General features: G+C 37.7%; 1 protein-coding gene across 1 annotated transcript in view; it reads left to right on the top strand.

Moving 5' to 3' along the window:
- LOC126355743 (G patch domain-containing protein 1 homolog) overlaps nucleotides 1-18,867 on the top strand; it is a 47,964-nt gene that overhangs the window by 2,403 nt on the left and 26,694 nt on the right. The window contains exons 4-6 of the mRNA XM_050006125.1: nucleotides 7,626-7,777; nucleotides 14,768-15,155; nucleotides 17,714-18,272. Coding sequence (XP_049862082.1) covers nucleotides 7,626-7,777; nucleotides 14,768-15,155; nucleotides 17,714-18,272 — 1,099 coding nt within the window. The remainder of the gene's footprint in view (nucleotides 1-7,625; nucleotides 7,778-14,767; nucleotides 15,156-17,713; nucleotides 18,273-18,867) is intronic.

Genomic DNA, 18,867 nt, shown 5'->3' with positions numbered 1-18,867 from the left:
GTTCAGTTGTTTGAACTGTTAACGTGTGTTATTAAAAATATGAATTAAAAGAATTGTTGACGGGGCACTACTGTAAGAAACCATTACTCTAAAAGATGAAGTAAAAAGGTTAAGGGAACTAGTTGACACAATAATTTACATTATGTACTGCTTAGAAAGACTCAAGAGCTCTTTGACTCCCTACATACTTTACAAGTATTTTAACTGAAGATGTGCAGCTACGTAGTGAGGATCAAAAGGAGAGTTACTGGTGCAAGCTGCCATTCAAACAAATTGAAACCCTTGGTTAAATCCTTAGTTTTTGAAGTTTCTAAAAATTCCAAAGAAAGAGGAAGGGGCACTGAGCTGAAGAAAAGATTGCTCCATGTCCTACATCAGGAAGGAAGCAGGGCATAGGCAATGACTTTGAAGTAATAATATACCAACAGTAAAGATGCAAATTTGTAAAGAGCTACTAACATTAAGCTGCCTGTAATTAATGAAGTAAATATTGATTCACACACTTCAGGTATCATAATAGCGACATGAGAGAATGATGGCCAGTCACAATTTTTTCAAATTAGCATATATTTTTTCATGACTGGTTTCAAACATGTTCTTTTGGAGTTTTACAGTCTTTAAACTAACACATAACATATTTAACTCTTTTACTTTTTATTCAGTTAAACTTATTGAAAGGAAAAAATCAGAATAGTATAATCCTGACCTACCAAATTCGATAATAAAAAAAAGAATAAAAAGAGTAATGATAATACAGCACAAGTATTTGCATATTTATTATGTATTCATCCATAGACCACCTGTTACAGTTGTATTGGACCTGTCAGAAAGAAGCAGAAGTAATATAAACATGTGAAAGTTTTACAAGATAGGATGGAAAAGGTGAGGATAGATCGGGAAATCGGCCATGGCCTAATGAAAGGAACCATCCCGGCATTCACCTTTACGACAAGGAAAACCCAAATCAAGATGACTGGACAGGGAAATAGGGAATAAACCCTGGTCCTCCTGAGTGTGAGTCCAGTACATTAAGGGGGGTAGGACGTCAAACGGGCCGACTTCGAGCAGGAGAGTTACCACAGGACATTTTAATTTCTGCTGTCTATACTTTTGCAAATAAATTCATAAAACTTTGTCACCATGACCAGGAAGGATTGAGGACTCACACTCATCGCAGTGGAAATTCAAAAATGTAGCAAAATACCTTCTTTTTTTTTTACACGTGAAATTTCATTTTTTTTTTTTTTTTTTTTTTTTTTTTTTTTTTTTTTTTTTACTGGCTGCATTTGTTGCTATAGGTACACTTTTCTTCCTAAGTAAGAGAGATTCCTTGATGAATTTTTAATAGCATACAAACAGTAGTTACAGGTGTATGAAACTCTAGAATTTTCCAAATCTATTAAAAAACTGTGGAAAAAAATGAGATAATTAACTGTAAAACTTGAGTTTTTTGATAAACATGAAGTTTAAAATGTAACAGTTCATTCATTTTTTCATAAATTAAATAACTTCTGGAGTTTCATACACCTGTAACTATGGTTTGTATGCTGTGCAAAATTCATCGAACAGTCTCTCTTACTTATGAAGAAAAGTGTACCTATAGCAACAAATGCAGCCAGTAGCAAATGAAAAAATGATGAAATTTCACATTTAAAAAATGTGTTTTGTTATGTTTTTGAGCTTCCACTGATATGAGCATGAATCCTGAATCCTTCCTGGTCATGCTGTCAAAGTCTTATGAATTTATTTGTAAAAGTATAGACAGTGGAAATTAAAATGTCCTGTGATGCCTCTCCTGCTCCAAGTCGGCCTGTTTGATGTCCTACTGGAAGGGAAATAACAAAACACATTATCTACATTGTGAGTGCAATATGCATTATAAGTAAATAAATGAAAAGAAATTTCGAAAGTAAAAACACATGAACAAATTAAAAAAACACTGCATAAATGTGCAAAATGCACAACAAGATAGTCAATGATGTAGGTAACACATGAAACTTTTAATAACACCCCTAAAAAAAAGTAAATGTTTTATACCATTGCCAAAAGGTATCAAGCATGAGCACACAAAAACCTGCCTACACTACAACCATTGCAATTAAGTTACCACCAGATCCTTCCTCAGCAGAAGTGTGTTGCACCACATCTGAAGCAGAGAAAGCAGAAGACCAACAGCAGAAACATTATTCACCTTGACAAGCACGGCACTGATTGGTTGGTTTATTTGAGGGAGTGGCCCAAACAGTGAGGTCATCGGTCCCATTGCCTTAGGGAAGGAAGTCAGCTTTGCCCTTTCAAAGTAGTCATCCTGGCATTTTCCTGATGCGGTTTAGGTATATCATGGGAAACCTCAATCAGGATAGTCAGACATGGGTTTGAATTGTCATCCTTCCGAATGTGAGTCCAGTGTGCCAATCACTACACTACCTTGCTCAGTACAGCACTGATGGTACATCAGTTAATAGAGTCAAAAGAACCCAGCAATGACTGAAGGCCTAGTAATCATATGAGGTAACATATTCATTTACATTGCAGAAAGACTTCTCACAAGAAATGATTTTAACTCTGATCTAAACACCATTTTCTTCTCCAATCTCAGTATGTATATTGGGAGTGCATTATAAAAAGACACAAAAGTGGCTCACATATCTTTGAGTGCAGGTTAGTCTAACTAGTTCCATGTGGAGGGAGCCACATTTGTGAGTATTATAGTTGTGGTAGTTGGAGTTGGTTAGCAGGGCACCAAGTCTAGCTTTTGTAATCAACATACATTTGTACATAGGTTCTATAAAAAGTGGTGGGAGCCCATTTATAATTCATACCAGTTTTTATTGACAAATGTTTACCATATTACATGCCTTTAGTATAATCACCCCACATCTCGAGCACCTTCACCCCCACAATGGAAGGTGTCGTACTCTTGTCAATGCATCTACCTGTGTCAATGACTGTTCTTTGACATGGATGATGTTGTCTCTTGTGATGCAACATATGCCATGAAGAGATTCATTCATTTTGGCGTGTAGGTCATAACTGCACTGACTCATATCAGATGAATACAGTGGATGTTCCAGTATCTCCCAGCTTCACATACACAGGAGCTCCTGCACAGGATTTACCATATGGCATTGTGCATTGTCATGAAGGATGATTGTATGCGTTTCATTGGCAATTCATGTAAAGGAAGAGACAAGGAGCTTAACTGCCATGTTGACCATGGGTGGATGTCCCGAACAGGGCTGATCTTGAATGAAATCCCTGCCATCCCAAAACACTTTCACCCATCTAGCCACTGTACAGTGTGGCAATGCTTCATCTCATCAAGCCTCACATAATCTCTGAAAATGTTGTGCACTCCAATGACATGCCACTTGTCTTGATCCATGCATGTTGTTTGTGTTTCTGAAACATTCTGTTAGGGCACTTGAACTGGTCTCCCACCCTCTCACACGGCACCCACTGCAACTGACTGAAACACAACGGTTGCCACTCATTGCACCATTTCAGCTGAACTTCTGCTATCAGATACAGAGAGTGTGCATGCCCTGGGATGTACATCTTCATGTTACAGCAGTGTTGGCACTAATATATTGTTGCCCTAATATATTTATGCGAAGAGAACAGTAAGAAACACAACTTTGTAAATAGGGGGCTTGCAGTGAGCTCTAGCCAAGTTGTGCGGCAAGTTTTGAATAGCTCTTTACGGTAATGTAAAAAATTCACTTATGTGATTAATAATTTTACCCCATAAAACTGTTCCATAAGCTACAAGGGACTGGAAGTAACCAAAATAAGCCTTTCTGTCAACATCTGGGAGCAAACTTTAGAAATAATGCTCAAAGCAAAATATGCAGAACTGAGTTTCTGAGAGGCATTAGATACATGGTCTTTCCAGTTTAAGTCATGCTCAACATGCATTTCTTAAAGTTTTGTGCAACATACCTCTTCTAACTCATCTCTACCCAGTACCAGACGGAGATATTTGTTTTGACTCTTCTTCCCAAATTGTATATAAAGTTAGTTTTTTTCACATTTAGGGGAGCCTATTGGTAATGAACCATTAATGTAAGGACTTTATCAGTTGTAGTGGATAGAGATTCCTTAACATCACTCACTATTACACTTGTGTCATCTGCAAACAACATGATCTTGGGGGCAGCATCTGAGGTTTGTGTATCATTTATAGTTTAGGTACTGAAGGGGGCCTAACACACTACCCTGGAGTAAATCCGTTTTGATTTTCCTTGCATCAGATACTAATGTGATTTTATGATTAGCATGAGCTGACTTGAGCTCCACAACCTGTAATATCTTTATGAAATATAATTTAATCCACTTGTTTTCTATAGCTGTTATCTCCACAGCATGCAACTTATCTAAAAGCAATTCATGAGTAATTGCATCAAAAGCTTTATAAAGGTCTAACAGTCTCATTGTTAGGCAAATTACTAACTATTTCATCAGTGTAATCATTTATTGCTGTCCTGTTCTTCTTCCAGTTTGAAAGTCATGCTGCTTATTATCCAGTGGGCTGTGCTTGTATATGTATTTGGCAATTCATTGTTTCACTAATCTCTCAGTTACTTTGGAAAGCGCCAAGAATAGTGTAATGGTAATTCTCAGCTTTTTTGCCTTTTTCCACACTTAGTCTGCAGCTCATAGCCTAGTGGCTAGCGTTGTTGCCTCTGGATCACGGGATCCTGGATTCAATTCCTGGCTGGATCAGGGATTTTCTTCGCCTGGGGGCTGGGCGTTTGTGTTGGTTTCATCATTTGAGAAAAGTGGCAAGAGTGGATATTGCAAAGATTGGGAATTTGTACGGGTGCTCATGTAGTTGAGCATCCCACAAACCATATATCATCATCATTTTTCCACACTTGAATAAGGTATCACTTTCGATATTTTTAATCTTTCAGGGAAGACACCCTCAGTGCATGATAAATTAACGTGAGACAAGGACTTTGCAATTTGTGAAGGAGTATGGATTATAAGTGACACTGTTGCACCGTCTACACCAGCTGACATTTTGAATTTGAGACTTTTAATCACCTTTACAACTTCATGCTCATTAAATGGATCTAACCTCATGCTGTATACTTCTGTGTAAAACTTAAGTTTAACCTTATTACTGAAATTTAAGCTAAGTTTTTGGGAAGCATTTATAAACCAATCATTTATGTAGTTTGGCAGGTCATTTTTTCCACTATTGATCAAAAGCATTTGTAAGAGTAATTTCCTGCTGCTCATGTATCTTCCCTGTTTCACTTTTTACAGTATCCCACACAGATTTTGATTTGTTACCTGACATTCTTATTATGTAATCACTTCTAAGCAGCTTTGCCTTTGCATTTACCTATCTATATATTTTCTTATAGGCCTTGACATATTCTATAAACTGAGACTCTGTGGGTCTTCTTATTTTAGAACTGATACCAGAGAAGCAAAGTTGCTACTCACCATATAGCGGAGATGCTGAATCGCGATAGGCACAATAAAAAGATTCACACACTCATAGCTTTTAGCCATTAAGGCATTTGTCAGCAGTAGACACACACACACACACACACACACACGCACACCACACACACACACTCACACTCACGCAACTTGCACACATGTCTGCAGTCTCAGAGAGCTGAAACTAAGTATGCCTACAGATAACAGAAGATTAGTGAGAGAAACATTATGTTGCAATTTTTAATGTAATTTCAATTTGTTTTCATTTTACAAATTTTCAAATTGAGCTTACCCATTGTACAATGCTATGACGTGAGGTACACATATAGGTCGTTATAACAATTTGTCTGCAGACAGGTGTGCATTTTATCGAGAACTTTAAAATTTCTCTGAAACTGTTTATACAAAATAAATTATTCATTTGCAGAACTTAGTAATGATGATTGCAGTTTTTTCTCATTATCTTGCATCCTATACACTTCCTTGTGGACATCACTGTACACAAAGTTAGGGGTACAAGGGCCACACGGAGTGGCCCCACGCGATTTGAGGCACCATGTCATAAACTGCGCAGCTCCTCCCGCCGGAGGTTCAAGTCCTCTCTTGGGCATTGGTGTGCATGTTGTTCTTAGCATCAGTTAGTTTAAGAGGTGTGTTAAGTCTAAGGACCGATGACCTCAACAGCTTGGTCCCTTAGAAATTCATACACATTTGAACATTTTGGTAGAAGGGCAGAGAGAGCTTTATAACACAAAATACAAATGGAGAAGAGAAGGTAAAAAGACTGCAGAAAGATCAAGGAAATAAAGAGGTAATAAACTTACATGAATTAAGACCATGTACATGATGAGAATGATACGCTAGTTGAAGTACTATAATACATCTGTGGAATTTAGAATAATTTTTGGTTGGAAGGGCATCCAAATGATCTGATTAATGAAGTAACTTTAGCGCCCCTCTGTCCCACAGCAGATCCATCAGTAACACATTTGATGTTATCTCTGCAAATAGTTTGTAATTGTCCATTTTGCCTAATAGCTACTGTTCATATACCAGTACAGATTGCTGCACAAAACTTACAAGTCAGTTGTGCCATTTCGCATATTATCTTTTCTTGTACTATGTAGGAGTGTTGCACCAGTGATGTGACAGAAATGAATGATCCTGGCAGTGTGCTTAATCTATATTTTACAAAGGATCCCTTCATGCATACATGTGATTATCGATACTGACTGTGGTAAAACACAGTTTTTTGAGTTTATTTCACTAACATAAAAATGACTTTCGTACATAGTAAAGATATATGTTCACAAGAAATGCCAAATTGTACTGTAGTTCAAATCACACATTTTGCCAATGTTTGATGGAACAAGTCTCATGTTGAAGAAAGATAAGAACATACAACCTCAAATAAGACTCTGCCCAGGAAGTCATTATGGTGTTCAAACCATCTTTGCTTAGATGACTGCTGTACTTGTATTATATTACAGAGATTGAATGGATAGCAGAAAGTGAAGGGGGTGGGCTAGGGATTATGGTACCTCACTCTCACTTCAGGGTCCGAGTTAAAAGAAGTTGCATTCTTTGTAAGTATCTTATCAGTATGATGTTTGATAAAGGGATGCTTTTCCCTTCTATTAGTTCCATTAGTGAGGTGCTATTCTGCATGGGCTAAGACACAATGGCCCACATCAAAGCAGATAGGGTTCCCCCCAAAGTATAAGTCTGTAAGGGGTAATAACAGTGAGGCTGAAGATACTGCTCATGGCAGTGGGTTTCATTGTAGGCAGTAAGTGGATACTCCTCTGTACTGACAGTTTCACAGATCTGGAAATACTTACTTTGAGACATGGTATTGTATTACCTGTATTATCCGTTCATTGGCCTTAGCGACCATTTGAAATTTATAATAGAATTTTGAATCACACCACATATTCAGAAGTTAGTCTAATGTCTACATGTTTTTACGTGTGTGTTAAGTTGAACATACATACATCATATGTCCCCATTTTCAGTTCAGATTCACCAACTTTCCTGTTCTATGATGAATGTTGGCATGGTATGCCACAAATATGCAAGTAATGAATTTGATTGTCTCTGCAACCTTAGATAGTTCACAAATATCTGGTTGTGTATCACTTATTTTAAATATAGATGATGTTTTACAGGATGTAGGTGAATTTGGCATAGCTCCAAAGGTTCTCCGTTCAACAAGTGACTATGCTGATCACCTCAATGCAAGAAAAAGAGAGAGGGTGGGCCCAGCAACTGGACCCATTCCAGGAGAACCAGTTTTAAAGCAGCTCCTACAGCCAGCAAGGTAAATGTTCATATGTCATTATATAGTATTTTGTTGGATAAAAACTGAGAACTAACAGTTTGCACAGTTGTTGAACTCTGCATCCTGCAGAGTAATATTTATGTATTTTGTAGGACTATTGTAATATTGTTCCTTTCAGCTTTGACTCGTGACATGATCAGTGTATACATCGTGGCAAGCATGACTTCACTCATTACACCCATGAACAAACATAAATAACATGAGAAACATTCAACTCCAGCAAGAGAATGAAACTGATGGGACAACCATGGGAAGTAGGTGATTTTGGACAGGGGTAGACTAAGTATACGACAATAAGAATAATGACATCATTCCAAATCAAATATTAACCCAAAAATGAAGCACATGGATTTCTCAACATATAGGACAACCAAAAAATGCAAAAACTATACAATGGGAATCGTAAATTTCACTTGATCTATATAACTGAAACAGAGACAACAATAGCAATAACCCCCACACAGTGTGAAAACACAGTACTGCAAATTTCTCTTGAACTGTATGGTTCATTGTAGCACTCATTACCAAGCAACCTTCACACAAATCAAGGACTGTGATTGCAAATTTCATTTGACCTAGATTGCTCATCTGAAGCCCTCAGCATAACAAACATACAAGAACCTCCAAAACCTGATACTACAAATTTCAGTTGACCTATATGGCAGCTGAAAGGATGTCTGCAGTACCAAAGACCAACACACTCAAATTGTCAAACCTGTTATCCAAACATTCACTTACCATATATATCTAAAATGAAGTCACAGTACAATAAAACAAAACTCATGCACCTAACTAATATAAAAATTGTAACCTAACCAATGATGATAAAGCAATATCCATGTTACCTAGCAACCATAATCCAACACAATTACCAAAGATTGGCTAGAAAAACCACAAAATTCATGAAAACATACATCGTCACCAATTTAAGTTTACACACACAATTGTGAACATAAACAATCATGGTAAAATCAAAACAAAAAATTCTCACCGGCTGAAGCCTCTGTGATCAGTCCAAATAACTATAAGAACTTAATAGTATACAACATATCTTCATCCACTGCAGCAATAAATCACATACTCATAAATTTTTTGCCAAAAAAGATAAATAGTATTATATCTCAGACTATAAGAAACCCACGGAACTAATAATTCCGAACACAAACATGAATCCATCAACCACAATAAGCAAATTCAAGGTAACTCACTAGCAAACTGGCACAAACTCTTCCAATAAGATCAAGTCACAAATGTCAAATGACTCACTAATGTACCTACCAAACAACTTCAAAATATAAACATCCAATACAAGAGATCACTACCAAACACTGCAACATGCTACCTGCAAACTCGATCCACTATGATACCACACAATATGAGTCAAAGGAGATGGATGGTACTGCAATTTTCAGTTGACTCAAATAAAATAACAGTAGTAGTAGTAGTAGTAGTAGTAGTAGTAATAGTAATATAGTGGATGGGTATTTAATTTTTAAGTGCAAATGTTCTTTTGAACCATTTGCAGACCATTATTTTGCTATTTTATTTGACAATGTCCAGAAGCAGAAATTATTGTGTTAATTGCAGATGAGAATTGTGTTTTGAAGTGAAATAATAAATATAAAATGTTTCGCGTACTATGGGACATTCGATCCCTGTGAGAAATCACAGAAATCAAATGCTGAGGTATTGCAAATACATTCACAAATGGTAATCACTATTGGAACTGTTGACAAATCTAAGAACTGTAGTTGCTGTGTGTAAGTTGGAAAAGAGATGTGTAACAGAGTAACTTAACAAGAAACTTGGTACGTATCATTTGCAACTTATTGTGCATTCCATTCTAACAGAAATTTATGAGACTCGTTATCCTATCCTCATAAAGCATCATTATATATTCGATGTGTGTGTATTTCGAGCTAGTGATTTTCATTGTATTACCATGACAATTCCTATATCATTGTAAGACGTTCATTGGAAAAACTAAATAACTTAATTATCTGTTTCCTGTCTCATAAACTGTAACACATACAGGGTGTTACAAACAGGTAAGGCCAAACTTTCAGGAACCATTCCTCACACACAAATAAAAAAAAGATGTTATTCGGACATGTGTCCGGAAACGCTTAATTTCCATATAAGAGCTCATTTTAGTTTCATCAGTATATGTACTTCCTCGATCCACTGCCAATTGGCCCAATTGAAGGAAGGTAATGTTGACTTCGGTGCTTGGTTGACATGTGACTCATTGCTCTACAGTACTAGCATCGAGCACATCAGTACGTAGCATCAACAGGTTGGTATTCATCACGAACGTGGTTTTGCAATCAGTGCAATGTTTACAAATGCGGAGTTGGCAGATGCCCATTTGATGTATAGATTAGCATGGGGCAATAGCTGTGGCGCGGTACGTTTGTATCGAGACAGTTTTCCAGAATGAAGGTGTCCCGACAGGAAGACGTTCGAAGCAATTGATCGGCCTCTTAGGGAGCACGGAATATTCCAGCCTATGACTCGCGACTGGGGAAGACTTAGCATGATGAGGACACCTGCTATGGACGAGGCAATTCTTCGTGCAGTTGACGATAACCCTAATGTCAGCGTCAGAGAAGTTGCTGCTGTACAAGGTAACATTGACCATGTCACTGTATGGAGAGTGCTACTGGAGAACTAGTTGTTTCCGTACCATGTACAGCATGTGCAGGCACTATCAGCAGCTGATTGGCCACCACGGGTACACTTCTACGAATGGTTCATCCAACAGTGTGTCAATCCTCATTTCAGTGCAAATGTTCTCTTTACGGATGAGGCTTCTTTCCAACGTGATCAAATTGTAAATTTTCACAATCAACATGTGTGGGCTGACAAGAATCCGCACGCAATTGTGCAATCATGTCAACAACACAGATTTTCTGTGAACGTTTGGGCAGGCATAGTTGGTGATGTCTTGATTGGGCCCCATGTTCTTCCACCTACGCTCAATGGTGCACGTTATCATGATTTCATACGGGATACTCTATCTGTGCTGCTAGAACACGTGCCCTTACAAGTACGACACAACATGTGGCTCATGCACGATGGAGCTATTGCACATTTCAGTCGAAGTGTTCGTATGCTTCTCAACAACAGATTCGGTGACCGATGGATTGGTAGAGGCGGACCAATTCCATGGCCTCCACGCTGTCCTGACTTCAACTCCCCTTATGGGGGCATTTGAAAGCTCTTGCCTACACAACTCCGGTACCATATATAGAGACTCTTCGTACTCGTACTGTGGACGGCTGTGATACAATACGCCATTCTCCAGGGCTGCATCAGTGCATCAGGGATTCCATGCAACGGAGGGTGGATGCATGTATCCTCGCTAACGGACGACATTTTGAACGTTTCCTGTAACAAAGTGTTTGAAGTCACGCTGGTACGTTCTGTTGCTGTGTGTTTCCATTCCATGACTAATGTGATTTGAAGAGAAGTAATAAAATGAGCTCTAATATGGAAAGTAAGCGTTTCCGGACACATGTCCACATAACATATTTTCTTTCTTTGTATGTGAGGAATGTTTCCTGAAAGTTTGGCCGTATCTTTTTGTAACACCCTGTATACATCATAAGTTTTATAAGATACTTCCTTCTCATACATAATTGACTGCATTGGCTAAGGCTATATGATTGACTTTCTCTAGCCTGTTTTGCTCTAGGTCACTATATTAACCATTTCTTTCACTATGAGTAGCTTTCTGTAGTGTATTCCTTCCTTTCTGTTTGTGTTTGCCAGTTGTTGATTTTTGCATGGGTTTTTCCTCTTCTGGTTTGATTTACAGCACTGCAGAATTATTACACATGTGTATTGTAATTAGTAATGAAAACAATTCATTTCCATCTCACAAGCTGTAAATCTATTCCCCAAGACCTGAAGAACCAGCAACTAACGCATGAGAGAGGGAGGAAAAAAAGGGAGGGGGAGAGCACCAGATGTGATATGACATGTACGGGAATATATTCTCGAATAAAAATCGGACTTGTTGTGAATCTTATTGTACCCATTTTGTTAATGTGATGCAGCAAATGAATAGAAGATCTCACTTCTTGCCCATTTTGTTTACATGTGTCAGTCAGTCAGGAAGTACAAGGCAGTATGTCAGTATGATCACACACCATGCCTGACCAATCCTTTCACTGAGGCAATAGGAGTGCTATAAGTCACATGGCAGCTGTCAGCAATCTGTTTAAGTCCTCTGACTTGTTCAGAGGTAGAAATTCGCAAAGTTACGATTGCAGCGAGTACTTGGTCTCATTTAAATTACTGTCCAGAGATGTTATCACTGCATAAGTTGACTACTTGTAATAGTTGTTCTGAAAGAAGTCGATACTCTTTGTAATATGGCACTTGAATTTTATGTTTTATGCAGTTTCTTTACTTCATTCAGGAAGATTAGCTGTGTGTTTTCAATGATTTTCTGAATCTCTCTCTCTCTCTCTCTCTCTCTCTCTCTCTATCTATCTATCTATCTATCTATCTCTCTTTCCCTTAATTTGACACTGGCAACAAGAAAAATGAAGAAGAGCAGTTAAGGAACTCTGCTGTTTCTAGAAGAAAATTTCCTGTTACTAACTTCTCGTTCACATGTATGCGCATATATATGTGTGTGTGTGTGTGTGTGTGTGTGTGTGTGTGTGTGTGTGTGTGTGTGTGTGTGTGTTTGTTTCTTGGAACTGTTCACAGTAATCCATAACATGTGATCAGTTTTGAGTTGGAAAATGATGATTTTTCAGAACCTACAAAAAATGTTGTGTCAATATAACTTAGAGACTATTTTACAAAGCAAATACTGCTGATTTAAGGTTTTTTTACTGTAAGAAGACACTATAATAATTTACATAAATGACAACTTACCTGCAGCTGTGTGCATCAAATGGGTAAAATGTAAAACTTATCTGTGAGACTACTGAAGACATGGCACAGATCCAGTAACAATTCTGGAAGTGGCCATGTGACTGATTGGAAATAAAGACAGTGGATAATGGTGCATGCTGTCCCTCATCGAACCCCCCCCCCCCCCACCTCCCCCACCACACACACATCCCCCTATGTAACTTCCTTCTCATCTGCCATTCCACCTAGACGAAGGTGCAACTGTGGTGACAGAAAAGGGTGTGCCATCCATAAACTAACATCATTATTCAGGAATCACTCCAAGGTGAGAAAATAATACGCAGCCAAAATACTGTGTGATAAAGATGAATGCATTCACCTTTAGTCATGACAAATGAATGGCAAAAGCATTGATTGAAGCAGCTGACCACTACAAAATCATTCTGTGTCAAAGGTAATGAGTTATAACAAAACATACAGGAAACTGAGACACACATACTGGGTTTAGCAGTGTTTGCAGCAGCATTTTTAAGTGACATAAGGGAAAATTAAACTTTGTACGAAAGATCTTGTATTTAAGGTAAATTATAGTGTGACAGATCACCAATTATTATACAGAAGAAACAATAGCGAAGTTAGTGGTGACAGCTGCTCAGTTTTTGGATATCTATTACTCATCAAGTTTGACTGCCCAGTCTAGTAACAATGAAGCAGGGGCGGGGGGTGGGGGGGGGGGGGGGGGATAGAAAGAGAGAGAGAGAGAGACTGAGAATCAATGACTTGATGTGTATGTGTGGACACACACTTTGAGGGAGAATGGTAGTTTGAAAGCATATTTCTATAGAAGAGACTGAGTGGATAAAATGTACAAGAATATATAGAGGAAAAAAGAATACTCAATGAGTTCAGGATTCTCACTTTGCCTGATGTTTGGTTGTAAATTAATTATATGTAGATTATTGAAGTATTGAAATAAAAACTTTTGAGGAACCCGACTCTTGTACTGAAAATAGTGAAAATGTTTCCCATCCTGTTGTATCGTCTAGTGGATAATGATCCTGGATAATTTTATGGTAGAATACAGAACTAGGCAATTTCTCTTGTCTTATGAGAGTAAGAACATGCAAAGTAAAAGTCATACAAGCACTTATTTGGCTATGAGGTGCTTGGGAGAGAAATTGTGTGGCAGGATTACTATTAGGCATCTTATAAAGCACAGAAAGCTTTATTAGTTTTTTGCCAGAGATTTTATGTTAATTGAGGTTCCATATTTGTAGCAGTCTGCAGAACATGGAAAATTCAAAAAATATTCACAAAATAAAACTGAATTATTCAGTGAAATGGATATCCCACTGATTACTCACCTCGCATGATGTAAAAAATACTACCTGTTTCTTATACAGGAATTTAAATTTTGTCTGGAAGACAGCATTTGAAAGTGTGCAGACTTCCAAATTGTCACAGTATATGTCCTAGAGGTACTACTATTTCTTATGCTGCTGCCCTTCCTGAAACAGACAGTGTGTAACTCCTCCTTGCATTCAATTTAGGTGCATAAAATTAACTTGTAAATGCTGTCAAAAAGTTGCAAAAGCAAAATGTCTATCTGTTCAGAGCTGACCAATGCAAAGTGTTGTTTAGCATGTTAATAATATTTCTAAGTAATGTGAAGCACCATTGTCTTAACCTGAACCTCACCTCACTCACACATTTTATATTCTTATGTGTAGGAACGCAATTTTCAAAACACATCTTGTTTCACATCAGCTGTGCAACATGCAGGATAACTATATCTTTAGTAATTTCCTTTGATTTATTATTGATTTCATTTAATATGCTTGTGGAAATCGGAACATCTAAAGAAATGAAACCACCATTTTCTGATAAAAGGTTTAAGTAGTATGGAACACTATCTCTCACTTTATATTAATTTTTTCCTCTTTTTCCTGCATTCTTCCATCTTTATTTTTATTTATTTTTTATTTTTGTGTGTTCTATGGTAATTGTTAGAGTACTTACATCTTTACAAGGGAATCGTTAGTACAAATTTAGTACTTTTAGAAATTTGTTTTACACAAATATTATTTCTTCATGCAGGGACACAATTGGCATTAAGCTTCTGAAACGTATGGGATGGAAGCCAGGCCAAGGTGTTGGTCCACGTCTTACTAAGAAGGAGAAGAAGCAAAGTAGAAAAGAACATTTGAAAATGACAAAGAAGGTTTACGGTTGTGCTCCTCCAGAATCGACTGACGGTTATAATTCAAGTGGAAATAGTAGTGAATCTTCAGATGAAGAAGACGAGAACATTACATTTGCCCCAGATGACTACGAACCTTTTTTGTGCAAACCCAAAGACAACTGCTTTGGCATTGGATACTCTGGTTTAGACAGAAGATCAGTTTTGTCTAGCCATATCAACCTTTTCCAGCCATCTTCACTTATAATGAATGAAAAAAATAAGAAGGTGTCAATATCTGGTCAGGTAAGGTAAATATTTTTAATGCACTATTTGTACACTTTGTCTTGAACAATTGTGAAAAGATATACGTTAGATATTGCATCACTTTGGGGGTGGTCTGAAAGTTGTATTATTCTTGAAGAGTCACGTTAGCCAATGTTGCACTTGCTAGTGCTACATCTATGAGTTGCTGGATATCGGTGCACACATCAGAGAACAGGCAAGGAACAAAGACACCACACGGTGGGTAGACCACCTGCAATCAGGACTTAAACCCATCCTGAAGTCGAGCAACAGGGCAGATGAACGGTGGACCCGACATAACAAGAGCTAGTCAATAGCAATCTAGGCTACAGTGGAGTTGTGACAAACTTTTGCGACAACGCTGTCAACAGGTCAAGTACGAGCCACAATCTAAATTGATACCAGAGAGGAAAGTCAATATCAAGCAAAGTAGTGTGTAGTACGGTGGAGATAGTAACGAATGCTGTCAGACAAAGAACATGATTGACTGAGCAGTGGTATTTATGCTGGCCATGATGAACACTATTGGCCAGTGTATCCACATAGCAAGATAGTGCCACACTCACAAGGCGAGTTCAGTGCTGCAGTGACACTGCCCTCTATTAGCCATTGAGATCCGTTGATTCCAGTGGGCATTCAACTTCCACACAACCAGGAATCAGTGCTTGCAATTCTTTGTATTAGCATGACCAGTTTCGGCAGATCTACGCTCTCATCATTGGGACCTGTAACATTATTAGTAGTATGCACTTGGTATAATACTGAAAGTCACTTAGTAATGTTGCATCAAATGAAACATGGCTGGATACATGAGCATGTCACAAATAAAACAACACAAAATTAAAACAAACATGTTGTGCTGATGTCCGAGCATACACTAGTCACTTGTCACCACAATGGCGAAGATGTATTAGGAGTGAAGGAAATAGGCTCCAACACACACGTTCTCTGTCATGTGAGGGAAAGACAATTAGGATTTAACGTACTACCAATGAAGAGGTCATCATATATCAAACATGGACTGGAGTTCAACAATGGTGGGAATGGGAATGGGAATTGACCATTTGCTTTTCAGAACCGTCATGGCGTATCCCTTAAGCAATTTAGAAAACTACAGAGAACATTAATTTGCATGCCTGGACAGTGATTTGGACCAACTAATGTTCAATATTTCAACAACTGTGTTATATCACCCAGTGCTGTGGGAAGATGAGCATTGCAGATGGAGTAGATATCACTTTCCTTTTTGCAGTTAGCCACATGTGATTTGTGACTCCTACTGACCATCAATGAAAGTGAAAGTAAAACTTTGAAAATAAAAGTTACACAAACAGCTTAATGCAACAAAAACAGCTTTGTAACTAATTTTAATACCAAACAGGTCACAGCAAAGTGAAGCACAACATTCACTATGCATACTACTGTGGTACTGCACATAGTGTTGTTTGATCACACAAGGCCGGCAGTGACCTAAGAAAAATAGATTGAGTGCCCAAAGTCTTTCAGGTTCTTCCAGTTAAAATGGGTAACTGAAGTGTCAAGAAGCAGCACTATTTCTTAATAATTCAGTTCCCAGTATTTGAAATGGGAAAAGTTTGTCAGATTTTAGGTCGTTAACTTTTTTTCTTAGTATGTGTAAGAATAAAATATTTGTATTATTTTGATTCTTGTTCATGAGGCTACAACAAATAATTAAAATAATTTTTTACTCCATTCTTGTGCCTATTTGCACCGAAGTATCATTAAGATTGTTTTCAGTATCATATTGACAACTATATCAGAAATAAATGGATACATTTCCTAGTAAAAAGTTATTGTTTTTGTTTGTATGCACAAAAGTCTTTGCACAGTGTTCATAATATGTTGTAGAACATGATATAATTGTGGTATTTATCTCAAACAGCCAATTCACAGTGACTGAAATAGTATTACTAACATAATCTCATTTATGATTTTGAATTCTGATTTCATCCAGGTGTGTATTGCTAGAGTGAAACTGCAGTTAAGGCACTGCACAATGACTGGTGAAAATATGTAACAGGAAATGAATACTGCTTGGTCAGTTTAAATTGTGAGGACTGTCTTCTTCTATTATTCAAGACTGACAAACTTTTCCAAGAATTAAACAGTATTTGGGTACATGGCATTATTAAACTGATGACAAGAGTAAGCTAGGCAGATTTTTAAAAAAAGTTAACAGAGAGAAGGGCTGTACAAATCCACACATTCATATTGATACTGTATTTTTAATTTCCCAAAATTTTGGCCATTCTCTTCCTGCCTTTAGACTTAAAAATTCATTTGGTAAACACAAACTGTCACCATTGAACCTGCCATTGTACCATTCACTGTTTCAGCTAGACATCATTTCCTGATAGGGTGAAGCAGCTAGAAATGTACTTGCATAAGTGCACCCTCGCTGGCAGATGCTGCTGAGAACTAAGAGTATTAAACCACTGCTTTACCAGTTTTCAAATAGCTCTCTTAACAAGTTGATGTTTCTGTGCTTATCTAATTAAAGGTTAGATATTTCACTAATTTGCTTGATATTTTTACAGGCATTTGGTGTTGGAGCATTAGAAGAGGAGGATGAAGACATATATGCACTGGAGGATATGTCTCAGTATGACTTTAGTTTGGGAGGCAATGACTCACAAAAGCTCCAAAAGAAGAAAGACTCAGTTCGAAGGGATAGTAATAAGGAAGACACTCTGGATGGATTTGTCTGTGCCACACATTCAGTTTCTTCAAGGAAATTTTTCCCTCCTCCAGAGTTACCAACAAACTTTCAGCCATTCCATACAGTTCGCAAGACACGTTTCGAATCTGCACCTGACAAAAGTCAAGAGAACAACTTTAGAAAAATGGGTCTGCAAAGACACGCATTGTCATCTAACGACAGGGCACAAATTTTAAATGACAATACTTGCATGCATTTGACAGCTTCAGAAGAAAGTGAAATGGATGAGAATAAAATGTTGGCCAAAGAAGCTGCAAAAATTACTGAGAAACTCTCTCAAAACTCAGTTGCAACAAAGTTCTGTCCATTTGCAGGACGTCCAGATAAACAGAGCCGATATGAGCAGTATACTGCCCTGGTTAAAGCTGGAAGGAAAGGTTTGTACTCACTATATTTGTGTGGCCTCCATACTTGAATGTGTAGATTTCTAGATGAGAGTTGAGAGGGACCCACCTGTAGTTAGGGCTCATCCTGCGATATGAGTAACCTGCCCTTCCTTTTAACCTTGCACAAGGAAGGGGCTCTTGGCTCTGAAAGGTAAAAAGTGTACTGGTTTTACTTTGATATGTGTCTGTTGGCAGAGAAATTCGTTTCGTCTTCTGAAGGTAGGTACAAGGCCAGTAACTTTGTTTCATAATTTATTAGTTCTCTTAATTGAATTATCCTTTGACACAAAGAATAGTCATTGTCTGTCTGCACAAAACTGATGCATATAAAAAAGACTGAGATGGTATTCTGATGCCACAGAATTATACTGCTTACCCTACACTGCAAAAAATAATGAGACAGATTAGAAAATAAAGTAAGTTCTAACTGACCAGTTGTAAGTGCCAGTAAGAAAGCTTTTACAAGTTGATCCTCGCATAGAAGAAAATAGAAACATCCAATGTTAATGATGCAGTTACTGATTTCGACCAGCAGATCCATCTTCAGGTACCTGTTCACATCTATATTCATTTGGTGTGATTTACA

Source organism: Schistocerca gregaria, chromosome 3, assembly GCF_023897955.1.
Source record: "Schistocerca gregaria isolate iqSchGreg1 chromosome 3, iqSchGreg1.2, whole genome shotgun sequence".
NCBI lineage: Eukaryota > Metazoa > Arthropoda > Insecta > Orthoptera > Acrididae > Schistocerca > Schistocerca gregaria.
This window is presented reverse-complemented; position numbering and strand designations above follow the sequence as displayed.